The sequence below is a fragment of the Prosopis cineraria genome, unplaced genomic scaffold (assembly GCF_029017545.1).
Source record: "Prosopis cineraria cultivar Desert tree isolate PC_DT_omini unplaced genomic scaffold, ASM2901754v1 PC1, whole genome shotgun sequence".
Lineage (NCBI taxonomy): Eukaryota > Viridiplantae > Streptophyta > Magnoliopsida > Fabales > Fabaceae > Prosopis > Prosopis cineraria.
The window spans coordinates 31,480,642-31,504,693 of record NW_026555332.1 but is presented as its reverse complement, the minus strand read 5'-3'; the positions used below and the strand labels follow the sequence as shown (position 1 = coordinate 31,504,693).

General features: G+C 36.2%; 1 protein-coding gene across 2 annotated transcripts; it reads left to right on the top strand.

Annotated features, from left to right (window-relative positions):
• Window positions 1–18,912: 18,912 nt before the first annotated feature.
• LOC129293221 (sorbitol dehydrogenase) lies at window positions 18,913–23,458 on the top strand. Of its 2 annotated transcripts, none has more exons than XM_054931053.1 (7): window positions 18,913–19,054; window positions 19,869–20,020; window positions 20,124–20,191; window positions 20,328–20,564; window positions 21,729–22,019; window positions 22,420–22,607; window positions 23,127–23,458. In XM_054931053.1, the coding sequence occupies exons 2-7, from the start codon at window positions 19,909–19,911 to the stop codon at window positions 23,317–23,319; spliced, it is 1,089 nt and encodes a 362-aa protein (XP_054787028.1). In that variant the 5' UTR covers window positions 18,913–19,054; window positions 19,869–19,908; the 3' UTR covers window positions 23,320–23,458. The 2 variants fall into 2 exon arrangements, with proteins under 2 accessions (XP_054787028.1, XP_054787038.1); XM_054931063.1 differs by having other exon boundaries at window positions 19,859–20,020.
• Window positions 23,459–24,052: the final 594 nt, after the last annotated feature.

Below are 24,052 nucleotides of genomic sequence, written 5' to 3'. Positions count from 1 at the left end.
ATCCTATTACCAATGAATTTCTTTATATAAATCTTAAATCAACAAGGCAAACTCAATCAATTGATTTAAAAAAAGCTTTGCTCATCATCAAATGATTAACAATCTTTTGGAAAACAATGTTTCTCATTAGGAGACTCTAATACATTGTTGATCATTTCAATATTGCTCCACACATTAATGTAAAATGGGAAGGGGGAAGGGATAAAAGAAGAGGAAGGAGATAAAAATATATTAGAGAAGAGAAAATTAGAGAAAATAGAGAAATTCATATACAAAAGACAATTCAATTCATTCAAAATTAATCTAAATACAAAGAAACCCTATAACTATTCATAGAACCCTAAAATATTAAAAACTAAAAATAATGATAAATCAAATCCTAATCTAATCGTATGAGATAACAAAGATAATCTAGATTTACCTAGATATCTTATTTTATTGAAAATAAATAAAATTTAAAATACATCTTAAGAAAGAGATTGGTAAGAAAATATAATTAAATTTAAAATAATTTAAAATAAACTAATTACATTCTGTCCATATCTGATCATTTCTCTCCCTCTTGAAGAACTCCCCGGCATAAATTTGGGGAGGGGATGAAATTTTAGCATAGTATATTAATTTGGAGTTTCAAGCATATGTAGGGCACGTGGTGCACAGATGCCACATGATAATGAGAACTTCATGTGTTTTGTACATGTAGTACTTGAATCCCACATGCAAAATGAGATAATAGAATGTGAGGGTGCATCAAGTGCAAGGAGTGCACGAACAAGGGTCTTCAATAATAACTAGCCCTAATAACAGTAAAAGGAAACAAAAGTAGAGCATGGTGTAAGAGTGAAGATGAAGGCAAGTAGAAAGAAAAGAAAAGTGTGAAATAAGTGAATGATGATGAAGATAGGAATTCTAAGCTAGGAGTGTTTAAGGAGTTTCTTAGCTTATATTAAATGAGAGTTTACCTTCCCAAGAATAATGGCAAGCATTACCAAAACTTGGATCTTTGAAGAAACTAGTTCTTGGTGGTGGTTCAATATTATGGAAAGCACGAAGTTGATTGCCCATACTCTTGCTTCGTCTTGCTCTAAGATTTTGCTATGTTGTCACTTTGAATCATGCATAAGGAGGAGAGCTGCAGAGGAAAAAGGAAAGAGAGGGCTAAGTAGGAAGAGAAGAAACCATGTAAAAACCAAGTTTTTGTTCTTAGAAAAGAGAATCAACTGACAAAAACATGATGGGTCATATAAGTTTGAAAATAAATGGCGTTAGTAGAAAATTGATGAGAGGTGCTGGGCACTTTGTTTTTAATAGTTGATAATTTATTTTACACCACTCTATAGTATAGGATACTAGATACTCCTTGAAAATAGTTTATGATTAAATTTGCACCTTTACACTATAAAGTCCTCCTATAATTCAGGGCTTTACCATCCCCCAACCACACAATTAATCATCAAACACAAATCAATATCAAAGTAATAGCCCTTTATTTATTTTCAAATTACGGGATCCTAACTTCTAAAAACATATATTCAAATAAAAGGGCTAGCGGAACTGGAAATGCATTCAAATGACTTAAATGACACAACATTCTTAACCTTAAAAATGGGCCATGCGCCGCGACTTGCAGCACATGTACCACAACATGTGGCACAGAGCTACGCACCTGACTTTCTACGACATGCCCTACGACGTGAGATACCATGCGTCATTGCATGCTAGTTTGAATTTTTTGCTATCATTTATTAGTAAAAATGATAAAATTTTAGCGTGCACCATTTTCACATTTGACTTCTAATTATAGTGATTCAAGCGCCCTATTTATTCTATGTCATTAAATTTATCAATATAAAAAAACTTTAGTTTTATATAAGAATTGCAAGTATTTAAATTATAATTGATATAATTAATATAAGTATAAATTATATTAATATAATTAATATATTTAATGTATATTTTTAAAATAAAAAGTAATATATATAACATGTCCCATCTCATCCTGAACCCCTTTCTTGTCTCGTCCTGTAAAGTCCTATCCTAATTGTTTTTAGGTCGGGACAAGACTCATCTCGATATGATTGAGATGATATCGGGCCAATTAGGAGGGGTACAAGCTGAACATCCCTAAGCGCAAGAGCCCTTCCAATATACAATTCGTATAGAGTCTTTGGAATTGACTTGCTAGAAACTTGATTAAAAATATAAACAACATTTTCAAGTGCATCATCTCTCAAAAACTCTGACAATGAGCAGTTACTAATCATGCTTTTAACCATGTCCATGAGAGTATGATTTTGCCTTTCTGTAACCCCATTCTGCTACAAGTGCTAAGCACAGCATACTGAGCTTTAATGCCATACTCTTGAAGGTACAAAGCAAATGGCCTATGGTTCCTGCTAGTCTCAGTATATCTCCTATAAAATTCTCCTCCTCTGTCAGATCTCACACATTTGATCAACTTGCCAAATTTCAATTCAAATGCTGCCTTAAAGTTCCTAAATGCATTAAAAGACTTGCCCTTTTCACACAAGAGTTCAATCCATCCATAATGAGAATAATCATTCATGAAGATGATAAAATATTTGAAACCACCTATAGCCACAAGTGTAATAAGTCTACAGATGTCTATATGGATTATGTCTAAAATATTTTCAAACCTCTTTGCCCCTTTGATTCTAGCTCTAAAAGGGAATTTTTCCCTTTATGCAATCAAGACAAGTGTCAAAATAAAAGAAATCAAGGTGTTGTAAGACACCTTGCTTGGTCATATGTTCCAATCTCTCTCTAAAGATATGACCTAAATGACAATGCCATAACATAAAGAAATTATCACTATTCCTTTAATGTTTATGCCTAATAGTAGCATTAATTTAGATATTAGAAAGTTCAAGTGACTAATCATTCAATCGATATAAACCATATATCAAGGAAGCATAACCAATACTGGAATTAAAATGAATATCAATTTTTTCATTTCCTTGAAAGAATGAATAACCACAACTATCCAATGCATAAGTTGAAATTAAATTCCTCTTTACAGAAAGTACATAAATAACATTAATTCAAATTTAAAATATATCCAAAATTTAAACATAAAGAAATAGTTCTAATGCATTCGACTGATGCTTTGCTCCCTTCAATATCAAAAACTAACCTTTATGCCTCACTTAGAATCTTTTGATTTCTTAGCCCCTATAGAGAATTCCCAATATGCACAGTGGTGATAGAATCCAGCTACTATGAGTCAAACAAAGTTTCAATGGTGTTAGACTCAAAACAAACTAGAGCTAAAAGGGAAGTTTGAAGGATTGTGCCTTCACTTTCTTGTTTGTTCTTCAGTTGGAAGCAATTAGCTTTAACATGGTTGAGTTTCTTATAATAATTGCATAACCCCTTAAGGGGTTTCTTTCTTAGCCTCTCATTTTTATCACCATCCTTTTTAAAAGTTAGATTATTAGGCTTTTAGGCCTTTTGGGCCTCAAGCTTCTTCCCTTATCTTTTATATGACCCTCCAGATTTGCTGTTAGAGCCATGAGAGACATAGTTTACTAAGTGAGAGGAATTCTTCTTTATAGCTTCCTTTTCTTAAATGACTATTGATATCATTTGGTCAACAAACCATTTAGCTTCTTGTGAATTGTATGAAGCCTTCAAGAATGAGTACTCTGGTGGTAAAAATTATAGGACATGGTAAACTAAAGTACTTTCACCCAAGCCAATTCCATATGATTTAAGCTTGTCATAGTAATAAAAAAGCTTTAAATTATGCTCCTTGACACTAGATACTCTGTCATATTGAGTACTATCAAGAAATGACAAATAATCATTCTTGAGTCTTCTCAAGTTTGTATTTGTTACCAATAGCTTTCAAGTATTCTCCTAAAATATCCTTTTCAAGAATAATGTCCCTAATTTCATTTTCAACTGTATACTTGATGATCGCTAGACAGATTCAATTAGACTCACTCTATTATTTATGAAAGGCCTTTTCAATAGCACTAGACTCAAAAGAGAGATTCATAGGCTTGGGTTCTCTCAAAATCAAATCTTTCTTTAAAATAGTAAGATACATATTCAGGGACTTTTTCCGGTCATCATAATTAGTCCTATTAAGAGCCTTCACAAAGAATAGTTGCATAAAAGCAAAAACTAAAATTGCAAAATAAAAAATGGGAAATATTAATTATGCATGCATGACATAATTATAATATAGAATTCCCCGACAAACAATTATCAATTATAAAACTATAATCATGCACCAAGAAGGCTTAAATATCATAAAGATTTAGCTCATACAAAAGTCCATATAAATAATGAATTAAACACTTCCATACCTATAGAGTACAAAAAATATCTAACACGTTAAAAGAGTGCTCTTTGCCTATCCTTAAAAGAACCAAACATCAAAATTACATTAATAATGTCATACCTATGGGGTATGTCCATTACCAATACTACAAGATCTTAAGTGTCACCAATAATTCACAAAATTATAACCTTTATAACCTTAGGACAAAACAAAATAATTTCAAAAGCCTTTAGGGTCTTTTGGGAATTAGAGAACAAATCTGGGACTTAAGTGAAATTTTAAAAGGTGTCCAAGGGTTAAATGGTAATTCTAAAAGAGATTTTGGATCAAAAGGAAATTTTGGAAGTTAAGGGATGAAAATATAATTTCTAAAAATTTATTGGGGTCATGGTGTAAATTTTATAAATTCTGGGCCAAGCGAGGTAATATTAATCTGGGGCTGAAATAAAATTTGCAAATATATATATTAATAACAAGCCTAAATCGAAGCTAGATCCCTAGGACTCAAGATCTGCTTCTTTGGCCCAATCCCTACTTCTCTAGTAGCTGTGATCTGCAGATCTAGAGGACACCTCCACCAACTAAGTAAGTAGCAGTGCACAACCTAGAGGATAGTACACAACCTGTGGCAACACCGTGAACCTAAATAGGGAAGATGACACTAACAAGCATGCTGTTGCCAACCATGATGCTGTCAACTTCTTCAACCATGCTGAACCAAAACTAGGGGAGAACCACGGCGTCATGTTTGTAGCAGCTTTCAGTGAATCCAAACACTGACAATGATAGAAGCACCAAAGACACACCAACAACTCACATGTAGCATCGGTGATGGCAAGAATGAAAAGGAAGGAGAAAAAAAGAGAGAGGTCATACAATAACTAACTCACATGGCTTAGAAAATATGAGGAGTCAAATATAGTTATATTTAACTAGAATTTCAATCAAAATCTCATATTCACTTTCAATCACAATGATAGAATGAGAATTATCAACATATGAGCACATGAATAAAATCTAAGCATGCTTTGAAAGGAATTTCTATTAATTAATCAATAAATGTATAAGATAATGAATTGAGATATACAAATTAATATTTGTAACCTAGGCTCTAATGCCATGTGTTAATCTTTAATATCTCAATTCATATAAAATAAATAATATTAAGAAAATTAATATGCATACCTGAAGAATCCATATATGAATGTGAGACTCCTCAATCACCCTGAGTTTAGACAGACACACTATCCACTAGACCTTTGTAGTTTGCAGAATACAGAGATAATAGAGAAAATGTAAAATGTAGTGTGTATGGTTATCGACTAATTGACTTATATGGACATATTAGTAACCACCTTCATAAATTAATTAATTAATTATCTCACATTATCCTTGATCTAGTCAATTAAGAGATAGAAAACAACTGAGTAATATAGGGTTGTAGGTTGGGCCTCTGTCTATTAGGCTCACTTATATGGTCTACCTATTACGGTCCACACAAAATTATAAAGGCCAATATATTTGGACTTATTAATTAATACAAATCCATCATATTTATCAATATTCCAACAATTCTCCCTTGAGAATTTTAGTTAAAGAATTCTAATGTAATAAATGGGTGGTATACTACTATTGCACTATGGCATGTGATTTCTGAATGCCTTGAAATTGTGTGGTGGATAACGAAAACAAGATATTTGCCACATAATTATCATTTCGCACTGTTGCTCCATGTCAGCTATGGTTAGGTACCTTTACTAATTATAAGGATAGATGGGCTGACAGATTAAAATTAGAGAGAATTTCATTTTAGGATCAGGGATGTGACATAATTTCAAATCAATTCCAAGTTCTAATATTACATTGTAAGACTAAGGGATAAAATTAAAACTATGTTCTATAGGGAAAAGATCAAAATGCTCTTAGAATAACTTTTTCTAAAGAAAAAAACCATAGTTGTCAGAGCTCCAATGCATACAAGAAAAATTAATTCCCTAAAGGTGGCTAAGGAAGTTTGAACCTATGACTCCTTGGCTCACCAAAAAGATAAAGACCACCAAGCTATTGAACATGTTTAATTATATAATGCATATATATATATATATATATATAAAATAAACCTCATTTCCAAACCTCCTACTTATTACATTATTTGTTTAATTACTTAACTTTGCTTGTTAAATCCATGACACTTTCAACAAACCTATATTACTTATTAGTTGCATAATTTTACTTGTTAATTCCTTAATAAAACTTGTTAATTAATTAACTTCACTTACTAAATCCGTGACTCCCTCCACTAAATTATAGTACTTATTAATTACGTAATTTTACTTATTAATTTTGCAATAGAACTTGTTAATTGCTTGACTTTACTTGTTAAATCCGTGACTCCCTTAAATGAACTGCATTTCTTAATTGCATAACTTTACTTATTAATTTCTCCAAAGGAGTTGTTAATTTTGTAACTTGACTTGTTAAATCCGTGACTTACTAAACTAAAATACATTACTTGCTAATTACATAAATTTACCTGTTAATTCCTCAACCAGAGTTGTTAATTATTTAACTTTGTTTGTTAAATCTGTGACTCTCTCAAAATTTTATGTATGTATGTATGTATGTATAATAAATCTTGTTTCCAAATCTCTTGATTAATGTAAGTGGTCTTGTTAAAAGCCTAATATAACTTGCTATTTCTTTAATTTTACTTGTTAATATGATATTTTTTTTTGGGGTATATATCTCTCTCAATATATATAATTAAGCATCTAATTTGATAAACACTGAAAACAGAGACCCAACAGCCATCACTTTCATATATGGAAAATTCAATTTTTTATGTTCATTTAACAAGTGACAATAAGAAATTAACAAATGATGTTGAGAAATTAACAAGTTATATAATTAACAAGTAATTTAGATGCTTTTCATATTAATGGATTAAACAAGTCTGGTCATAGTATTAACAAGTCAAGTTATGAAATTAATAACTCCTATTAAGGAATTAAAAAGTAAAGTTGCATGATTAATAAGTAATGCAGTTCAATTGAGAGGGTCATAGATTTAATAAGTAAAGTTAAGTAATTAATAAGTCATATTACAAAGTTAACAAGTAAAGTCATATGCTTAAATGTAATTCAGTTGACAAAGTCACGGATTTAACAAGTAAAGTTAAGTAATTAATAAATAAAGTTACGCAAAGTAATGTAATTCTGTTAAGGGGGTCGTGAATTTAATGAGTTAAGTAATTAATAAATTCTATTAAAAAATTAACAATAAAGTTACGTGAGTAAAAAGTAATGTAATGATTGAAAGGTTTGAAAACAATGTTTGTTATATATATATATATATATATATATAATTTTATGTATTATATGATTGAAAGGTCTTTATTATTCTGGTGAGCGAAGAGATTATGGATTCAAACCCTCTCTTGACAACGTTTTAGGGAATTAATTTTGCTGATGGTGGTTTGGTCGTTGTAGCTGCAACAACGATGGATTGTTTTTTTTTTTCAAAAAATTATTTGGAGAGCATTTTGATTTTTTTCTCTGCAAAACTTAATTTCAATTTAGTCCTTTGATCTTACAATGCAATGTTAGAATTTTTTGAGAATAATGTGAAATTATGTCACATCATTGGTCCTATGATGAAACTCTCCCTTAAAATTATAGGGATTTATATTAAAAAATAATCCATATAATTTAAATATTAATTTTTAATTTACTCTTTTTAAAAAAAACATGACTTCAGCGTAAAAATGAAGAAAAATTTATTTTACTTATAAAAATTTTTAATAATTTAATTACTTTTATTTAGCTTCAACTATATATAGTTTAAAGTACACTATGATGAAAAACTAAAATTATAGCAACTTAAAACTTATTTTTCCTATTTTTTTAATGTTGGCTTTTGGATTTTAGGAGATTTAGATTTAGACTTAAGAAAAAAAATTCTATTTGGATACATAATAAAATGTATACTTTATTACAATTCTTTTATTTAGATCTTTTTAATTTTGTTATTTAAAATTTTAAATGCTACAATTCTTAATTCTTATTTTCACTTTTTTTTTTCATCAACTAGGTTAGCTAAAGTTAGAAGGGGAGATCACCTAGTGCTAGTATGTTAGCAATCAATGGGATAGACCTCCACTATAGCCAGCCAAAAGCGGTTCACAATCGCTTGGAATATCTCTAAGAAAAACTAATTCATTGGTGGAGCTTTGAGCCATTTTGGCCAAATAGTCTTATGCATGACATCTGCTCAAGAGAAGCATACAAAAGTTTATAACCCTTATGAGCAAATCGAATTTCTTGCACCTCAAGAATGTCCTCAAGGTATGGATGAGCTGTGTTGACTCCTCTATATATAGAGTTAATTACCTCTATTGAATCAGAGAATATGTCAACCTTTTTCAAGTGTAGTTTCGCACAAAGTTGTAGGCCATATTTAATGGCTTTAATCTCAAAAATCATGATTGGAAAATTACCCAAGGTACAAGAAAAGCCACCAAGCCACTCACCACTATAGTTTCTTGTTAATCCCCCACATGCTACACTATTGAATGAATACTAGAAGCATCCACATCCACTTGTGCTATACCTTGCACTGGAGCAGTCCATTTGTGGTCAAAATGTGTTTCTATATTGCATTTTAGTGTAAGAAAGCCCAAAGCTCTTTCCTTTACTAGTTTTCTTTTGCACACATTGATATTGTCACCAAGAGTATGGTTAGTTCCTTCAAAGATATCGTGGCATCTATGCACCCCTAGCAACTAGCATATGTTTATTAATTTCCTTCCATATATTTTTTGCTCTCAAGCAATCTCTCATAATATGGATTGTATCTTCCTCATGATCACATATGGATTGTATCTTCCTCATGATCACACTTAAAAGGACAACAGGCATCAGTCACAAATCCCCTCCTCACTCTCAATTAGTTACTAGGTATTCTCTTATGTAGGACTTGCCAAAAGAAAAATTTAAATTCTCTGAGATAGGCCACTTCCATAAGCTTTTCCACACCAAGACCTTGTTAGTAAGCTCATTGTGTGTAAGAAACTTGTAAGTAGAATTAACTGAGAGCCCACCATCACTACTCACTTTCCACTAGAAGGAATCCCTCTGTTGGTTGAAGTAAGCTCGTACGTGAAGGACTCTATTGACAACACTCGGAGGAAGGAAGCAATGTAAAAGTTCCCTATTCCAAGCACTAGAGGGTAGGAGAAAATCACTAACCTTAGCTTAAAGTTCCATCTGGGAGTTGAAATTGGTCACATGCTCAATCAAACGTTGTTCTAAAGGGGCCCATCTATCCCACCAAAAACTAGTTGATGTGCCATTATTAATCTTTTCACTCACTCCCTTGTAGAACTCTTCCCAAATTTTGGTTATGCTACGCCAATCATGTGATGCAGTTTTTTTCTTGGCCACTATAGGAACATCTCCATCACCTTATTCCAAGAGATCAAGTGTAAGTTTTTTTTTTTTTTTATCATCTTTATTATTCCAAAGGAATTTCCTACTGTATTTCTCAATATCCCAGCGTGCTCTTAGGAAGAAATATGGATTGCATGAGGTAGGAGGGCAAAGCTGATATCACAAACTTAATTCTTATTTTCATTTTTAGTGCTCTATTACTCCCTCTTCTTCCTACCTCCCTCCCTCATTCTTTCCTTGTCAATTGGAGAATAAAAGTAAGTTTTTCATTCACAATTTTTCATTTTTATCTTTAAATTTCGTTTCATTTTTTCATTTGAAATTATTTACATGATCTAAACAAATATCTTAAATAATGATTTATTCGTCCACATGATACGAGACCAAGGATAGATGGGTAAGTTGAAACTTTGAATCAAGACACTTCTTCAACACTTGAGCCCCATAGGATTGCGAGTCATAGATTTGGATTCATTGAATAACACAAATTCACTCCATGTCACATGTTAATAACATTTTTATTTAATCGAATGATTATTGTAAATTTTGTCATATGTCATTAAAAAAGCACAAAATCTCAAATTGTTGAAGAACTAAAATACATGAAGAGTGTTTCTGACAATAAGGATTATTTTGAATTTTAAAAAATATATTGATAATTTATAAATTTATAAATTAAAAAAAAAATCTAATGGTCATATTTGATATCGGGTGCCGGTTGGATTTGAGTATTTTTTTTTTTTCCATGTGATGGATATGGATATAAAGATGGGCATCACATTGAGATGGATGAGAATAGCCCATTCATCATCATCTACAAAGCCCACAGTGTAATTATTATGGAAGATGATATTGTTTCGATGCATTGAAGAAACAAGTGCATAGCTTGTAGAAGTCTTATCAAAAATAATAAGGGTAACTAGATAAAAAAAATTTTCAAAAACTTTGATTACCAACTTAGCACAGCTGCTGAAATTATAAAAATTTTAAAAGGGCTAAACATTTGTTGAAATATTAAAATTCTTAAAATTAATATTTGTTCTGATTCCATGAAGGTCATATTCCTCATTAATAGCAGCTTCGACCAAAGCTATCTGCCTTCAGCAATCATTAGAAGCATTAAAAATCTCATCATGAAGGACTAAAAAGTTATTCTGAAATATGTCTACAAAGTCTCAAGCGAGCATTTTAATATTATTTTATTTGATAACGTTTTTATAAATTATAAAAATATTATGACTTCTGACATGGCTTGCCTTTTATATAGTATTTTTGTCATGACCTTATATTAAAAAAAAAAAAAAGAAAGTGACTTGTTAATTAATGACATGCAATCAAATCGATCTGCCAGAAGAAGGCCTGTTGGCCTCACTCTCTGTGTGTTTCAAGGACAGGGAAGCCTTGTTTTTTTTTTTTTGGCTGCCTTCTATTACAGTGCACTGTGAAGCAACCCAACGATGGAAGCGTGAATGTTACGTCTGGCTTATTGAAATGAAGGATTCGTCTAAGGAGGGCAAGAGAAGCTAAAATACAAAAATAACCTCTTTTGAAAATCATCATTTTCATCTTCGTCGTCTACCTTTTACTGTGATTGATCCGATTCTCTTTTATGTCTGTTAGTTTTCCCCAGTTCGCTCTCTTCCTTTAGTCTCCTTCAACTGTTTGCGAATATCTTTCCAGGTTCGTCCTCGGATCCTTCTCTGTTTTACTCTGTTTTTCTTCGTTTTCCCCCATGCTTCGTGTGTTTTTCAAGAGTCTACGCTGCTATTTTGGGGACTTCCGTGGCTGATTGCTAATTTATATTAGTGTGTACTATTTTATCTCCATGTTCATGGAATTTCATGCTTGCTATGGACATCCCTCATTGGTTTGCTCATTTCCATACGATATTTACTTTCTCGGTTATTAGTTCTCGGAGAGAAAAAAGAAAAAATAAAAGCAGAGGAAATAACCTGGAAAATCTCAACTGTATGAAGGGTCACGCTGGTTAAGAGCTTAATGTCACGTTTCGTCATTTTTCACAAGGTTAAAGAGGTCCGGAATGCTCCAGAACCCTCCAGAAGGCTCCCAGCTAACCTTAAGAGTGCTAGATAGTGCAAGAACATTCTAGAGAAGCCTACACAACTCTAGCCTCAATATTTTAATATTGTCTCTAGATTCTTCCATTAAAATATCTAGATATTTGTTAAGAGAATTCTAGAGAATCAATTGTAACCGTAGGATAGATTTAATCTCCACCGTCCATTAAGGAGGTGGGAACATTCTAGATCCAAGGGGAGGCCTATAAATACCTCACCCCTCCTCATTTGTAAATCATCCTTGAGTTCTCAAAGCTATAGAACTCTCACATCCTCTCTCTACTCTCCTTTGCCTTCAAGCTTTCCCTTTCCTCTTCTTAGCCAAGCATCCTCCTTTCATACGAGTTAGGCTTACTTAGCAACTTCCAGTGAAGGTTGTCTAAGTGCCGCACGGGTCGAAAGACTAGCCCCGTGACAGTTGGTATCAGAGCTCGGTTCTACCGTTGTGCTTGAAGGAAGGTATTGTACGATGGCAACTGAGGAAGGAAACGTCGTTGGCACGGAAGCACAGGAGCAAGCTCATGCACAACAGGAGCAAGCTCACCCCAGGTCCAAGCGAGAGCGAGGCCGGAGCAGGGCACCCGCAGGTGAGTCCCTTGAACCTCGTGTTGGTAGCTTGGAATCTAACATGGAGGAAGTGAGAACTACTATAGGGGGACTCAACGATCAACTCAACAATCTCCTCCAAGAGAATGCTGAGATAACGCGGGCTGCCAAGTTGATGATTGCAGACCTTAACGATGATTTAGGGGAAGACATTCGTTCCCTCAGACGTGATCTCGCCGATCTCCGCAAATATGTAAGAGATGAGGTACGAGGTCTACGCTCTCAAATGGATGAGATTCGTCATGAATGGGATTCTCATCACTGTGTGAGTAGCCCTATTAGTGGTAGTACTTCAAACGCCACTTCTCAGGGTCTGAAAGTGCCCAAGCCGGCCATGTACAATGGGACTCGTAGTGCTACAATTGTGGAGAACTTTCTCTTTGGCCTAGAACAGTACTTCGAGGCCATGGGAGTCTCTAACGACTCAATCAGAATCAACAATGCTTCAACTTTTCTCCGGGATGCAGCCCAACTATGGTGGCGCAGAAAGCATGCCGAACGAGAAAAGGGCCTTTGCACTCTCAACACATGGGAGTTGTTCAAGTCAGAACTCCGCAAGCACTTTGTTCCCCACAATGCTGAGACAGAGGCTCGAGGTAAGCTTCGTAGATTGAGACAAACTAGTAGTATTCCTGACTACATTAAAGAGTTTACTACCATTATGCTCGAGATTGAGGACTTGTCCGACAAGGAGGCTCTTTTCTACTTCATGGACGGACTTAAAGACTGGGCGAGAGTAGAACTCGATAGACGTAAAGTGCAAACTCTAGATGAGGCAATTGCTGCTGCTGAGTCTATAATCGACTACTCCACCAAGTCCAAAAAGCCTAATCCTGGTAGCAGTGGAGGAGACAAAGGAGGACAAAAGAAGAATTTCGATCGTAAGGATGGTGGTAGATTCTTTGGTGGGAGTTCTAGACAGGATAAACCACCCTCAATCAGGCGTGATGCCTCAAAGCCACCGAGGCCATGCTTCGTGTGCGATGGTCCACACTGGACTCGGGACTGCCCCAACCGCAAGGCTATGAATGCCTTGGTCGCTGAGATGAAAGAAACCCGGGACAAGGAGCAACAGATCGACCTTGGTTCCCTCCAACACTTGAATTCCTTGACTGGACTCTTTTCCCCATCTAAGAAGGAAGAGAAGGGTCTACTTTATGCTGATCTTGCCATTCAAGGCAAGTCCGCCTCTGCCATGCTCGACACAGGAGCATCCCACAACTTCATGGAGGCTGAAGAAGCTAAGAGATTGGGTATCCAACTCAACAAGGGAGAAGGCACTATCAAGGCAGTGAACTCCCCAGCCAAACAAGTCCTTGGGATTGCCAAGGATGTGAAGGTGAAGATCGGGGACTGGCAAGGTACGTTAGACTTTACTGTTGTCCCTATGGATGATTTCAAAGTTGTATTGGGACTTGCTTTCTTTTGCAAAGCACATGCCTTCCCTATTCCCGAAGCCAAGTCTATGGTGGTCATTGACTCTAATATGATCCGGGTAATCCCCTTGAAACGCTTGGAGAAATCCAACCCTATGATTTCTGCCTTGCAATTCAAGAGGGGTCTCAAGAACTCAGAAGGGTATATTGCCACTGTACGTTCATTGGCCGAGGAAGAGGATGGCCCAACCAAACCACGGGAAACCTTGCCACCTGGTATCCAAGAGGTACTACAAGAGTACAAGCACGTCATGCCTGATGAGTTGCCCAAGAAACTACCTCCCAGAAGAGAGGTAGACCATCAGATCGAGTTGGAGCCTGGTGCCAAACCACCTGCCTTGGCACCTTATCGCATGTCACCTCCAGAACTTGAAGAGTTAAGGAGACAACTGCAAGATCTCCTTGATTCAGGATACATTCAACCATCTAAGGCCCCATATGGTGCTCCAGTCCTTTTCCAGAAGAAGAAGGATGGATCGTTGCGAATGTGCATCGACTACAGGGCCTTGAACAAGATTACCATCAAGAATAAGTACCCGATACCTTTGATCGCCGACTTGTTCGATCAGCTTGGAAAAGCCAGGTACTTCTCTAAGCTTGATCTCCGATCCGGGTACTATCAAGTACGCATCGCCGCAGGTGATGAACCGAAGACAACCTGCGTGACGAGATATGGAGCATTCGAGTTTCTTGTTATGCCCTTTGGACTGACGAATGCCCCGGCAACGTTCTGCACACTCATGAACAAGTTGTTCCACCCTTACTTAGACCAGTTTGTGGTGGTATACTTGGATGACATCGTGGTGTACAGCAAGACTCTTGAAGAGCATGCTCAACACTTGAAGAAAGTCTTCCAGGTACTCTCTGATCATGAACTTTACATTAAGCTGGAAAAATGTTCTTTTGGTAAACAAGAGGTGGACTTCTTGGGGCACAAGATCAAGGATGGAAAGCTCATAATGGACCCAACTAAGGTTCGAGCCATCCAAGAATGGCAGCCTCCTACCAAGGTCCCAGAGTTAAGATCATTCCTTGGTCTGGTGAACTACTATCGGCGGTTCATCAAGGGGTATTCAACTATCACTGCTCCATTAACAGATTTGCTCAAGAAGAATAAGTCTTGGCAATGGTCACAAGATTGCCAAGATGCTTTTGAAAAGCTCAAGCAGATGGTCGCGCAAGAGCCTGTTATGTCCTTGCCCGACTACTCCAAGCCGTTTGAGGTACACACTGATGCCTCAGACTTTGCAATAGGGGGCGTGTTAATGCAAGAAAGGCACCCTATTGCGTACGAGAGCCGCAAACTCAATGACACAGAGAGGCGCTACACGGTGCAAGAAAAAGAGATGTCTGCCATTATCCATTGTCTACGAACCTGGCGTCATTACTTACTTGGGAGTAAGTTCACTATTATGACAGATAATGTTGCTACGAGCTACTTCCAAACACAAAAGAAGCTCAGCCCGAAGCAAGCTCGCTGGCAAGATTTTCTTGCTGAGTTTAATTATCGGTTGGAATACAAGCCAGGCAAAGCAAACGTAGTGGCGGATGCCTTAAGCCGGAAAGCCGAGTTAGCCACTCTCTCAGCAAGCATGCCCCAGAATGACTTCCTTGAACGAATCAAGGAAGGTATGTCTCAGGACTCATCTGCAAGCAACTTAGTAAAGCTTGCTACTGAAGGCAAGACTCGAAGATTTTGGGTGAATGATGGAATACTCTACACCATTGGGAACCGAGTCTATGTGCCGAAATGGGGCAACCTTCGAAGGGATGTCCTAAAAGAGTGCCATGATTCCATGTGGGCCGGACATCCAGGTATGGCACGAACACTTGCTCTCGTACAAAATCATTTCTATTGGCCACATATGCAAGATGATGTTGAAGCATATGTGAGAACTTGCTTAGTGTGCCAGCAAGATAAGGTTGAACAACAACATCCTGCTGGTCTGCTCGAACCTTTGCCAGTGGCTGAGAGACCATGGGAGAGTGTCTCCATGGACTTCATAGTTGCTCTCCCTAAGTCTGAAGGATGTGGGAGTATCATGGTGGTGGTTGATAGATTCAGCAAATATGCCACCTTTATACCAGCCCCAGCAGATTGCAAGGTCGATGAAGCGGCACGCTTATTTTTCAAGCATGTCGTGAAACTATGGGGGATCCCTCGCAACATCGTCAGTGATCGAGATCCCCGATTCACCGGGAAATTCTGGAGAGAACTTTTCAAGCTCTTGGGGACAGACTTGAACTTCTCAACAAGCTTTCACCCTCAGAGCGATGGACAAACGGAGCGAATCAACGCTTTGTTAGAGCTCTACCTTCGCCACTATGTGAGCGCTCATCAACGAGATTGGGCTAAGTTGCTCGATGTGGCCCAATTCTCTTACAACTTGCAGCGAAGTGAGTCGACAGGTAAGAGCCCTTTTGAGATAGTTACCGGACAACAACCTCTAACCCCCAACGCACTTGCCACTCCATACAAGGGAGACAATCCAGCTGCCTATAGGTTTACCAAGGAATGGCAAGAAGAAGCCGACATTACTCGTGCATGCCTGGATAAAGCCTCTCGAAAAATGAAGAAGTGGGCAGACAAGAAGCGGCGCCCCATTGAATTTCAAGTAGGTGACTTGGTCCTGGTTAAGTTATTACCGAATCAATTCAAGTCACTACGCAAAGTCCACAAAGGCTTGGTCAGGAGATATGAGGGCCCTTTCCCTATCATTAAACGTGTGGGAAAGGTTGCGTACCAGGTACAACTCCCTCCCAAGCTTAAGATTCATCCTGTCGTCCATATTAGTCTCTTGAAGAAATACTATGGAGACGAAGAAGATCCATCTCGAGGTATCTCTAAGAGAGCACCGACAGCGGTCATCACCGAGTACGACAAGGAGATAGAAGAGATCCTCGCCGACAGGGTGATCAGGAAGAGAGGAGTTCCCAACTACACCGAGTACTTAATCAAGTGGAAGGGTCAACCAGACTTTGAAGCTAGTTGGGAACGTGAAGACCTCCTGTGGCAGTTCACTGACCAAATCCAACGCTACAAGGAGGAAGGCGCGACGAGGGCGTCGCGAAATCAAGTGGGGGAGAATGTCACGTTTCGTCATTTTTCACAAGGTTAAAGAGGTCCGGAATGCTCCAGAACCCTCCAGAAGGCTCCCAGCTAACCTTAAGAGTGCTAGATAGTGCAAGAACATTCTAGAGAAGCCTACACAACTCTAGCCTCAATATTTTAATATTGTCTCTAGATTCTTCCATTAAAATATCTAGATATTTGTTAAGAGAATTCTAGAGAATCAATTGTAACCGTAGGATAGATTTAATCTCCACCGTCCATTAAGGAGGTGGGAACATTCTAGATCCAAGGGGAGGCCTATAAATACCTCACCCCTCCTCATTTGTAAATCATCCTTGAGTTCTCAAAGCTATAGAACTCTCACATCCTCTCTCTACTCTCCTTTGCCTTCAAGCTTTCCCTTTCCTCTTCTTAGCCAAGCATCCTCCTTTCATACGAGTTAGGCTTACTTAGCAACTTCCAGTGAAGGTTGTCTAAGTGCCGCACGGGTCGAAAGACTAGCCCCGTGACATTAAGGTAATGCAAGATGAGTATGAAGTTGAAATAGGCAAGTATATTGGGCCACTATCATTTCTCCCAACTTGGGCCTTAGCAAATTTGCTTTCAGTCTAGTGCGTTAAATTCAATTCAAACATTTGGTTTTCTTATTTTAATTTATACTTCTAAATAAAGATAAATATAAAAAATTTATTTTTTTATACAAAATTTTAATTACTTAATTACTTTTCTTTAATTTCCAATATATATAATATAATTTAAAGTACAATGTATTATAATATATATAGTAGATTTTAAAGACTAGAGGGAAGTTTAATTAAAATTATAGCAACTGAAAACTTATGTTTCTTACTTTTTAGGTTATTTTGAATTAATGGATATTTAAATTTGAATTTGAATTTAGAAAAAATATTTTTATTTGGATATATAAAATTATATGGATTTAGATTTTATTTATATTATATTCAAATTCAAATCCAAATCTCTTTCTTGCATAATTTTTTTTATAATTTTAAATTCTCTTTCTACTTTGATTATTTAACAATTTTAAGTGCTCCAACTCTTAGCTCCTATTTTCTGTTATTTTAACCTTTGTCACTTGGCTGCTTCTTTATCTCTTATTCTTTCCTTGTCATTTGAAGAATAAAGGTAAATTTATCGTTTACAATTTTTGGTTTCGTTTCAATTCTTTTTTCTTTTCATTTGAAATTCTTTACAAGATCTAGGCAAATATCTTAAATACATGATTGATTCATCCATGTGATGTGAGACCAAGGATATAGCGGTAAGTTGGAACTCAGAATCAAACTTTCCGCAGCACTTGAGCCTCACAGACTGCGAGCGACGAATTTGAATTTAAGTGAGTAGGACGAATTCACTGAATCAATGAGTGTCATGTAACATGATAATAATAATTTCGTTTAATTGAATGATTATATGTTACTTCGAAAACGCCAACTTCGAGAAGAATAACGTATTGGATGAGTGTTCTGAAGGAGAGTTGCTTGACTATTTTTATTTTTATTTTTTTTAAATATTAAAGAAATCTAGTGGCTGTACTTGGAAGACTGTTATGGGATCCAATTCGAGAAGAGTATCTGTTTTTTACCCCCATGTGACTGATATGTATCTGAAGAAGGGCATCACATTGAGATGGATCAGAAGAGCTGATTCATCCACAAAGCCAACAGTGCAATTATTATGGATGATGATATTGTTTCGATGCATCGAAGAAAGCGACTTGTTAATTAATAACATGCAATCAAATCGATCGGCTAAAAGCAGCCCTGTGGCCTTACTCTCTCTGTGTTTCAAGGAGAGGGAAGCCATTATTTTTTGATGCCTTCTTCTGTTACAGTGTACTGTGAAGTAACCCAACGATGGAAGCGTGAATGCTACGTCTGGCTTGTTGAAATGAAAGATTCGTCTAAAGAGGGCAAGAGAAGCTAAAATACAAAAATAACATCTTCTGACCAGCGTCATCATATTCATCTTTATCGTCTACCTTTTACTGTGATTGATTCTATTCTCTCTTTGGTGTCTATTAGTTTTTCCCAGTTCGCTGTCTTCCTTTAGTCTTCTTCAACTATCTGCGAATTTCTTTCCTGGTTCGCCCTCTGGATCCTTCTCCGTGCTCCTCTATTTTACTCTGTTTTTATTATTTTCCTTGTGGATTTTTTTCATGCTTCGTATCTTTTTTAGAGTCTACGCTGCTCTTTTGGGGCTTCCGTGACTGATAGCTAATTTTATGTTTGTGTGTACTATTTTATCTCCATGTTCACGGAATTTCTTGCTTGCTATGGACATCCGTGATTCTTTTGCTCATTTCAATAAGATATTCACTTTCTCTCTTATTAGTTTCGCGGTGTTAATGTTTTTTACCAGGTCAGGTGAGTATATCCAAGATCGGACTCCATATTAGTCATGATGAAACTTAAGGCCTTATTTAATAGTGAATACTTACATTGCCTGTTTGAGATTTTTTTCTTGTCCATTTTCTGGCTTTTGTTTTTTCCCTTTTAATCTTTTCACCTGATATTTGATGAGAAACTTGAAGGAGGATATCTTATTATTTAGTGAAGTAGATCTTAACTGTTGTTTCCAGTAGTGTAGTGCAAGCATTCACTTTATATTTCTCCTCCATTTTCTGGTTTCTTCATGATGCATATTTGTTCAGTTTTCTGAGTTCTGAAGTAGTTTAGCTTCCAACATTTCCATACTATGTATGGACCATGAAGAAAGCTTAAGGGCATTTTGGATAATCCACCTTTCTCATTTCCTTTCCATCTTTTATTTAATTCCAACCAAACAAAAATTTATCTAAAGAAAACATGTATCCGACTTAAATATTTCCATTTTCTTCCTTTCTTTTCCTTTTCCTTTCCTTTCCTGACGCATTAATTCAACCTAAGTACCCAACAGGTGCTTAGCTTTGAGAGAGGAGCAGAGTTAGCTAGAGCAAATGGGTAAAGGTGGGATGTCACATGAAGGTCATGGAGAAGAAGAAAATATGGCTGCTTGGCTTGTTGGTATAAATACCCTCAAGATTCAACCTTTCAAGCTTCCTACTTTGGGTATATATTCTCCCTCACTTAAGTGACTCTTTAATTTCATTTGAGAGTAATTTTCATTCTTCTACTCGATTTCATTGACTCACTTGTCTTTGCATGTTGGAAGGCCCCCATGATGTCAGAATTAGAATGAAAGCTGTTGGTATCTGTGGCAGTGATGTTCACTACCTCAGGGTAAGCGTATTTGTTATGCATCTGAATTATGTCAATTAAAAGTATACATGAAAGAAGTATCCTTACTTGCTGCTGTAAATTATCCTCATCGTTTATCTTATTTCCAGTAATGATTGATGATTTTATCAATTTGCAGACGCTGAGATGTGCAGATTTTATAGTGAAAGAACCAATGGTAATTGGCCATGAGTGTGCAGGGATCATAGAAGAAGTTGGTAGTGAGGTAAAGAATGTGGTACCTGGTGATCGTGTGGCAATTGAACCTGGGATTAGTTGTTGGCGTTGTGACCTTTGTAAAGGGGGTCGATATAATTTATGCCCTGATATGAAGTTCTTCGCTACTCCACCAGTTCATGGTTCCCTTGCTAATCAGGTTTGAAAGAATTCACAGCTCCTCAAATTGTAGTTCTTGACTTTTTTCAATAATGTTAATGTACCTCATCACTTCTGATGATAGAAAAACATACTTAGATGGTTATAGGAGAGCACAAGTGTAATATGTCTAACTATCTGTTTGATCATGTTTTATATGATGGTAGACCCTTCAATCTGTCGCCATCTGGTCCTGTATCCTTGTTAGAAAGCAATGTCATTTGATACTTTAAGAGTTCTTTGTAAGTGCAAGTAGGTTAAAGGAGGTTGTTTTGAATACAATCAAGGACATTTAAAGTATAGGAAACTGTCCCATTTCATCCAATATTGGCATTTCTTATCCATATCCTGAGATGAATGTTAGTGTCTTGTTTGCTTCAGATCTCTAATAAATCGAATATTTTGACAGATGAAAATAAAAGGATGACTCCATTCAAAATTAGAGTTGACAATGACACATTTTGTTGATTTAATAGCTGCAATATTTGCTCAAGTGTCATTGGATTTCCTGGTTTTATACTACAAATGCTTCTCCCATCGAGTCACTTACATGTGAAAATGCCACAACATGGTGTAGGATGGATATAAAAAATTAATTGCCCAAGTTTGAGTTAATTGCAAGTTTTTGAAGATTTCTTGCGGAGGAATAATTATTGTCACAACTTAGGGACACGAGAAACAGTTGTGTCTTTACAGATCACTGATCTTGAAAACAGTCGTGTCTTCACAGCTTATTGTCATGTGTGTGCTATATAGGATCATAATTACATTCTCAATAACTTTTTACTGAAAACTTGAATATCATGCTATAAGTCCCTTTTTTGAACCCCCCCTTTCACTGTGTGTGCGCGTGTCTGAATTTACTCAAACCAGAATATCCATGTTTGTTATACACTTTTCTATAGTGCACACAGGATAGTTGCATCCTGTAAGATTTATGTTTTAAACTATCAGACAATGTGAACTTGGAGACTGGGGCAATGTGTGAACCCTTGAGTGATGTGTGCATCCTGCAGACCTGTTTTAAACCACCAGACAATATAAACTTGGAGGAGCGGCAAGTTTGTGAACTCATGCGCGGTTTGTTTGTGTGTGTATCATTTGTGGTGAAGTGAATTTTCTCAAATCAAAAGTCATGTTTGGGCTACACTTTTGTTTTTGACAGATAGTGCATCCTGCCGACCTATGTTTTAAACTACCAGATAATGTGAGCTTGGAGGAGGGGGCTATGTGTGAACCGCTGAGCGTTGGCGTTCATGCTTGTCGCCGAGCTAGTGTTGGACCAGAAACAAATGTGCTGATCATGGGAGCAGGTCCCATTGGACTTGTCACAATGCTTTCAGCTCGAGCTTTCGGAGCACCCAGGATTGTCATTGTGGATGTGGATGATCATCGTTTATCAGTTGCAAAAACTCTCGGTGCAGATGAGAGTGTTAAAGTTTCAACAAATAGTGAGGTACAGTTGTCATTATTGATCTGTAAGGCACTTAGTGGCTTTAGATGATGTGCTGGTTGGCAAACAAAAATTTTGAAGAAAAATGAAAGAAGAAAGCTGACCCTCTAACATGTTGGTTTACGTTGTTATGATTTTTCACCTTTAACATCTAGAAATTCTATGCCTTAGACGGTTACTAAAGTTGCACCAGCTGAGCAGGTAGTCTTTACTAGGCATCTGTTCCTTTCCCTATTTCCTGTATATTCAAGTAACTCTTATCTGTTACATTGGGAAAATGGTTCTTCTTCTCAAACGATATTGGCAAAGTCAATAATAGTTTACTCCTCTACAGTTTAATGCAACTGGTCATCCTATATAGTTGAATACCAGCTAGGCCAAGTTTTATTTTGGTACTTTGCAGGATGTGAATGAAGAAGTTGTTCAGATACACAAAGCCATGGGAGGTGGGGTGGACATTAGCTTCGACTGCGCAGGTTTCAACAAAACTATGACTACTGCATTGACTGCTACTCGTGCAGGCGGCAAAGTATGCCTGGTGGGAATGGGTCATAGTGAAATGACTGTTCCACTCACACCAGCTGCTGCAAGGTATGATTCTTGGTCCAAGTATGCATCAATTGGAGATCACTTTTCTGTATAAAAAATATTTGCTGGAAAATTTCTATTATGTTGATGATGCTTAGAGCTAACATGAATTACACAGTAATGATGATAAAGAAAATGTTAGTCTTGTTGACAAACACTTATAAACACGATACTGTGTGGTATCAGAGAGCACATGAATGTTCAGATTTCGTTAAACATTGCAATATGCATCAGTGATATGTAAGTTTTTTTTCTAATTTAATAGTTTGAGGACCAAGGACATCAATCCTCAACATTTTGCTATGGGGACAAAGTTCTTTGATGGTGAAGAGCAAGATATTTTATAGGCATATGAAGAAAATGAAACTAGTAATGCTAAATAATTGTGCAAGCTTTCGTAGGCATCCGTATCTAAAAATTAATTCGATATGACAAATCAACCTGATCATGTACCATGAGTTGTTATGTTTAAGGTTATGATTGATTGTTTAAATGACTGGCTGATTTTGGTTTCAAATACAGGGAAGTTGATGTGATTGGGATTTTCCGTTATAAGAACACATGGCCTCTGTGCCTGGAGTTTCTGAGGAGTGGGAAGATAGATGTGAAACCTCTTATAACTCACAGGTTTGGATTCTCTCAGAAGGAAGTGGAAGAAGCCTTTGAGACCAGTGCTGGTGGTGGCAATGCTATCAAGGTCATGTTCAATCTGTAAACATTAGATTTTACATAAACTGGCCATGTTCAATCTAGAAACTAAGGTTATGTTCATCTTTGTGGTTTGTGCCAAGGACATGAACACCAAATCTTATATCTCAGTGTTATCTATCAATAGCAATGTCAATTGATGACTAGTATGATGTATTTTTCGTAGAAGAATATCCAAGAGTCTACTTAAGTGCAGAGTGGGACAATGTTAACAATTTAACTAATTTACCCAACTTGTAGGGACTGGACATGCATTAAATATGAACGCTAGGAGCTAGGATGTTATGAAATGGGAGCTTACTACCTCCATCCTATTTAAGACATTTTTTAGAAGCTTTTAATAGTTTTCAATATGAAATTTTTTTTTTTATGAAATTTATGAATTTTTTTTTTTAAAGTACGTCCTTTATAATTATAACTCTGTTTCTCTTATTTCATATATTAGTTATTCAAGTGTAACTATTATTATTTTTTTAAATAAAAAAACAACTACAATTGAACAGGGAAGGAAAAGAATCACGTGATTCAGTAACAGGGAAATGGGTATCTAGGATAGTTAAAACAAAAAAACTAAAAACAGGGAAGGAAACAGTAGCATTAGACAAATAGCTATGAGACTGAAAGCTCTCACTAATTAAGAATAAGGGCTTCCACCAATTCAACCAGCTTTCCGGCAACTCCTTGAACCAACGATAAACAAAGCAAAGATAATTAGAGTACTTTTGTATAAAAGAGCTTGA

Bases quoted from the DNA above. Each gene is read 5' to 3' on its own strand.
- LOC129293221 (XM_054931053.1), top strand. From the start codon at position 19,909: ATGGGTAAAGGTGGGATGTCACATGAAGGTCATGGAGAAGAAGAAAAT. The intron at 20,565-21,728 runs GTTTGAAAGAAT...TGTTTTTGACAG, and splicing joins ATGGTTCCCTTGCTAATCAG to ATAGTGCATCCTGCCGACCT. The intron at 22,608-23,126 runs GTATGATTCTTG...TTTCAAATACAG, and splicing joins CTCACACCAGCTGCTGCAAG to GGAAGTTGATGTGATTGGGA.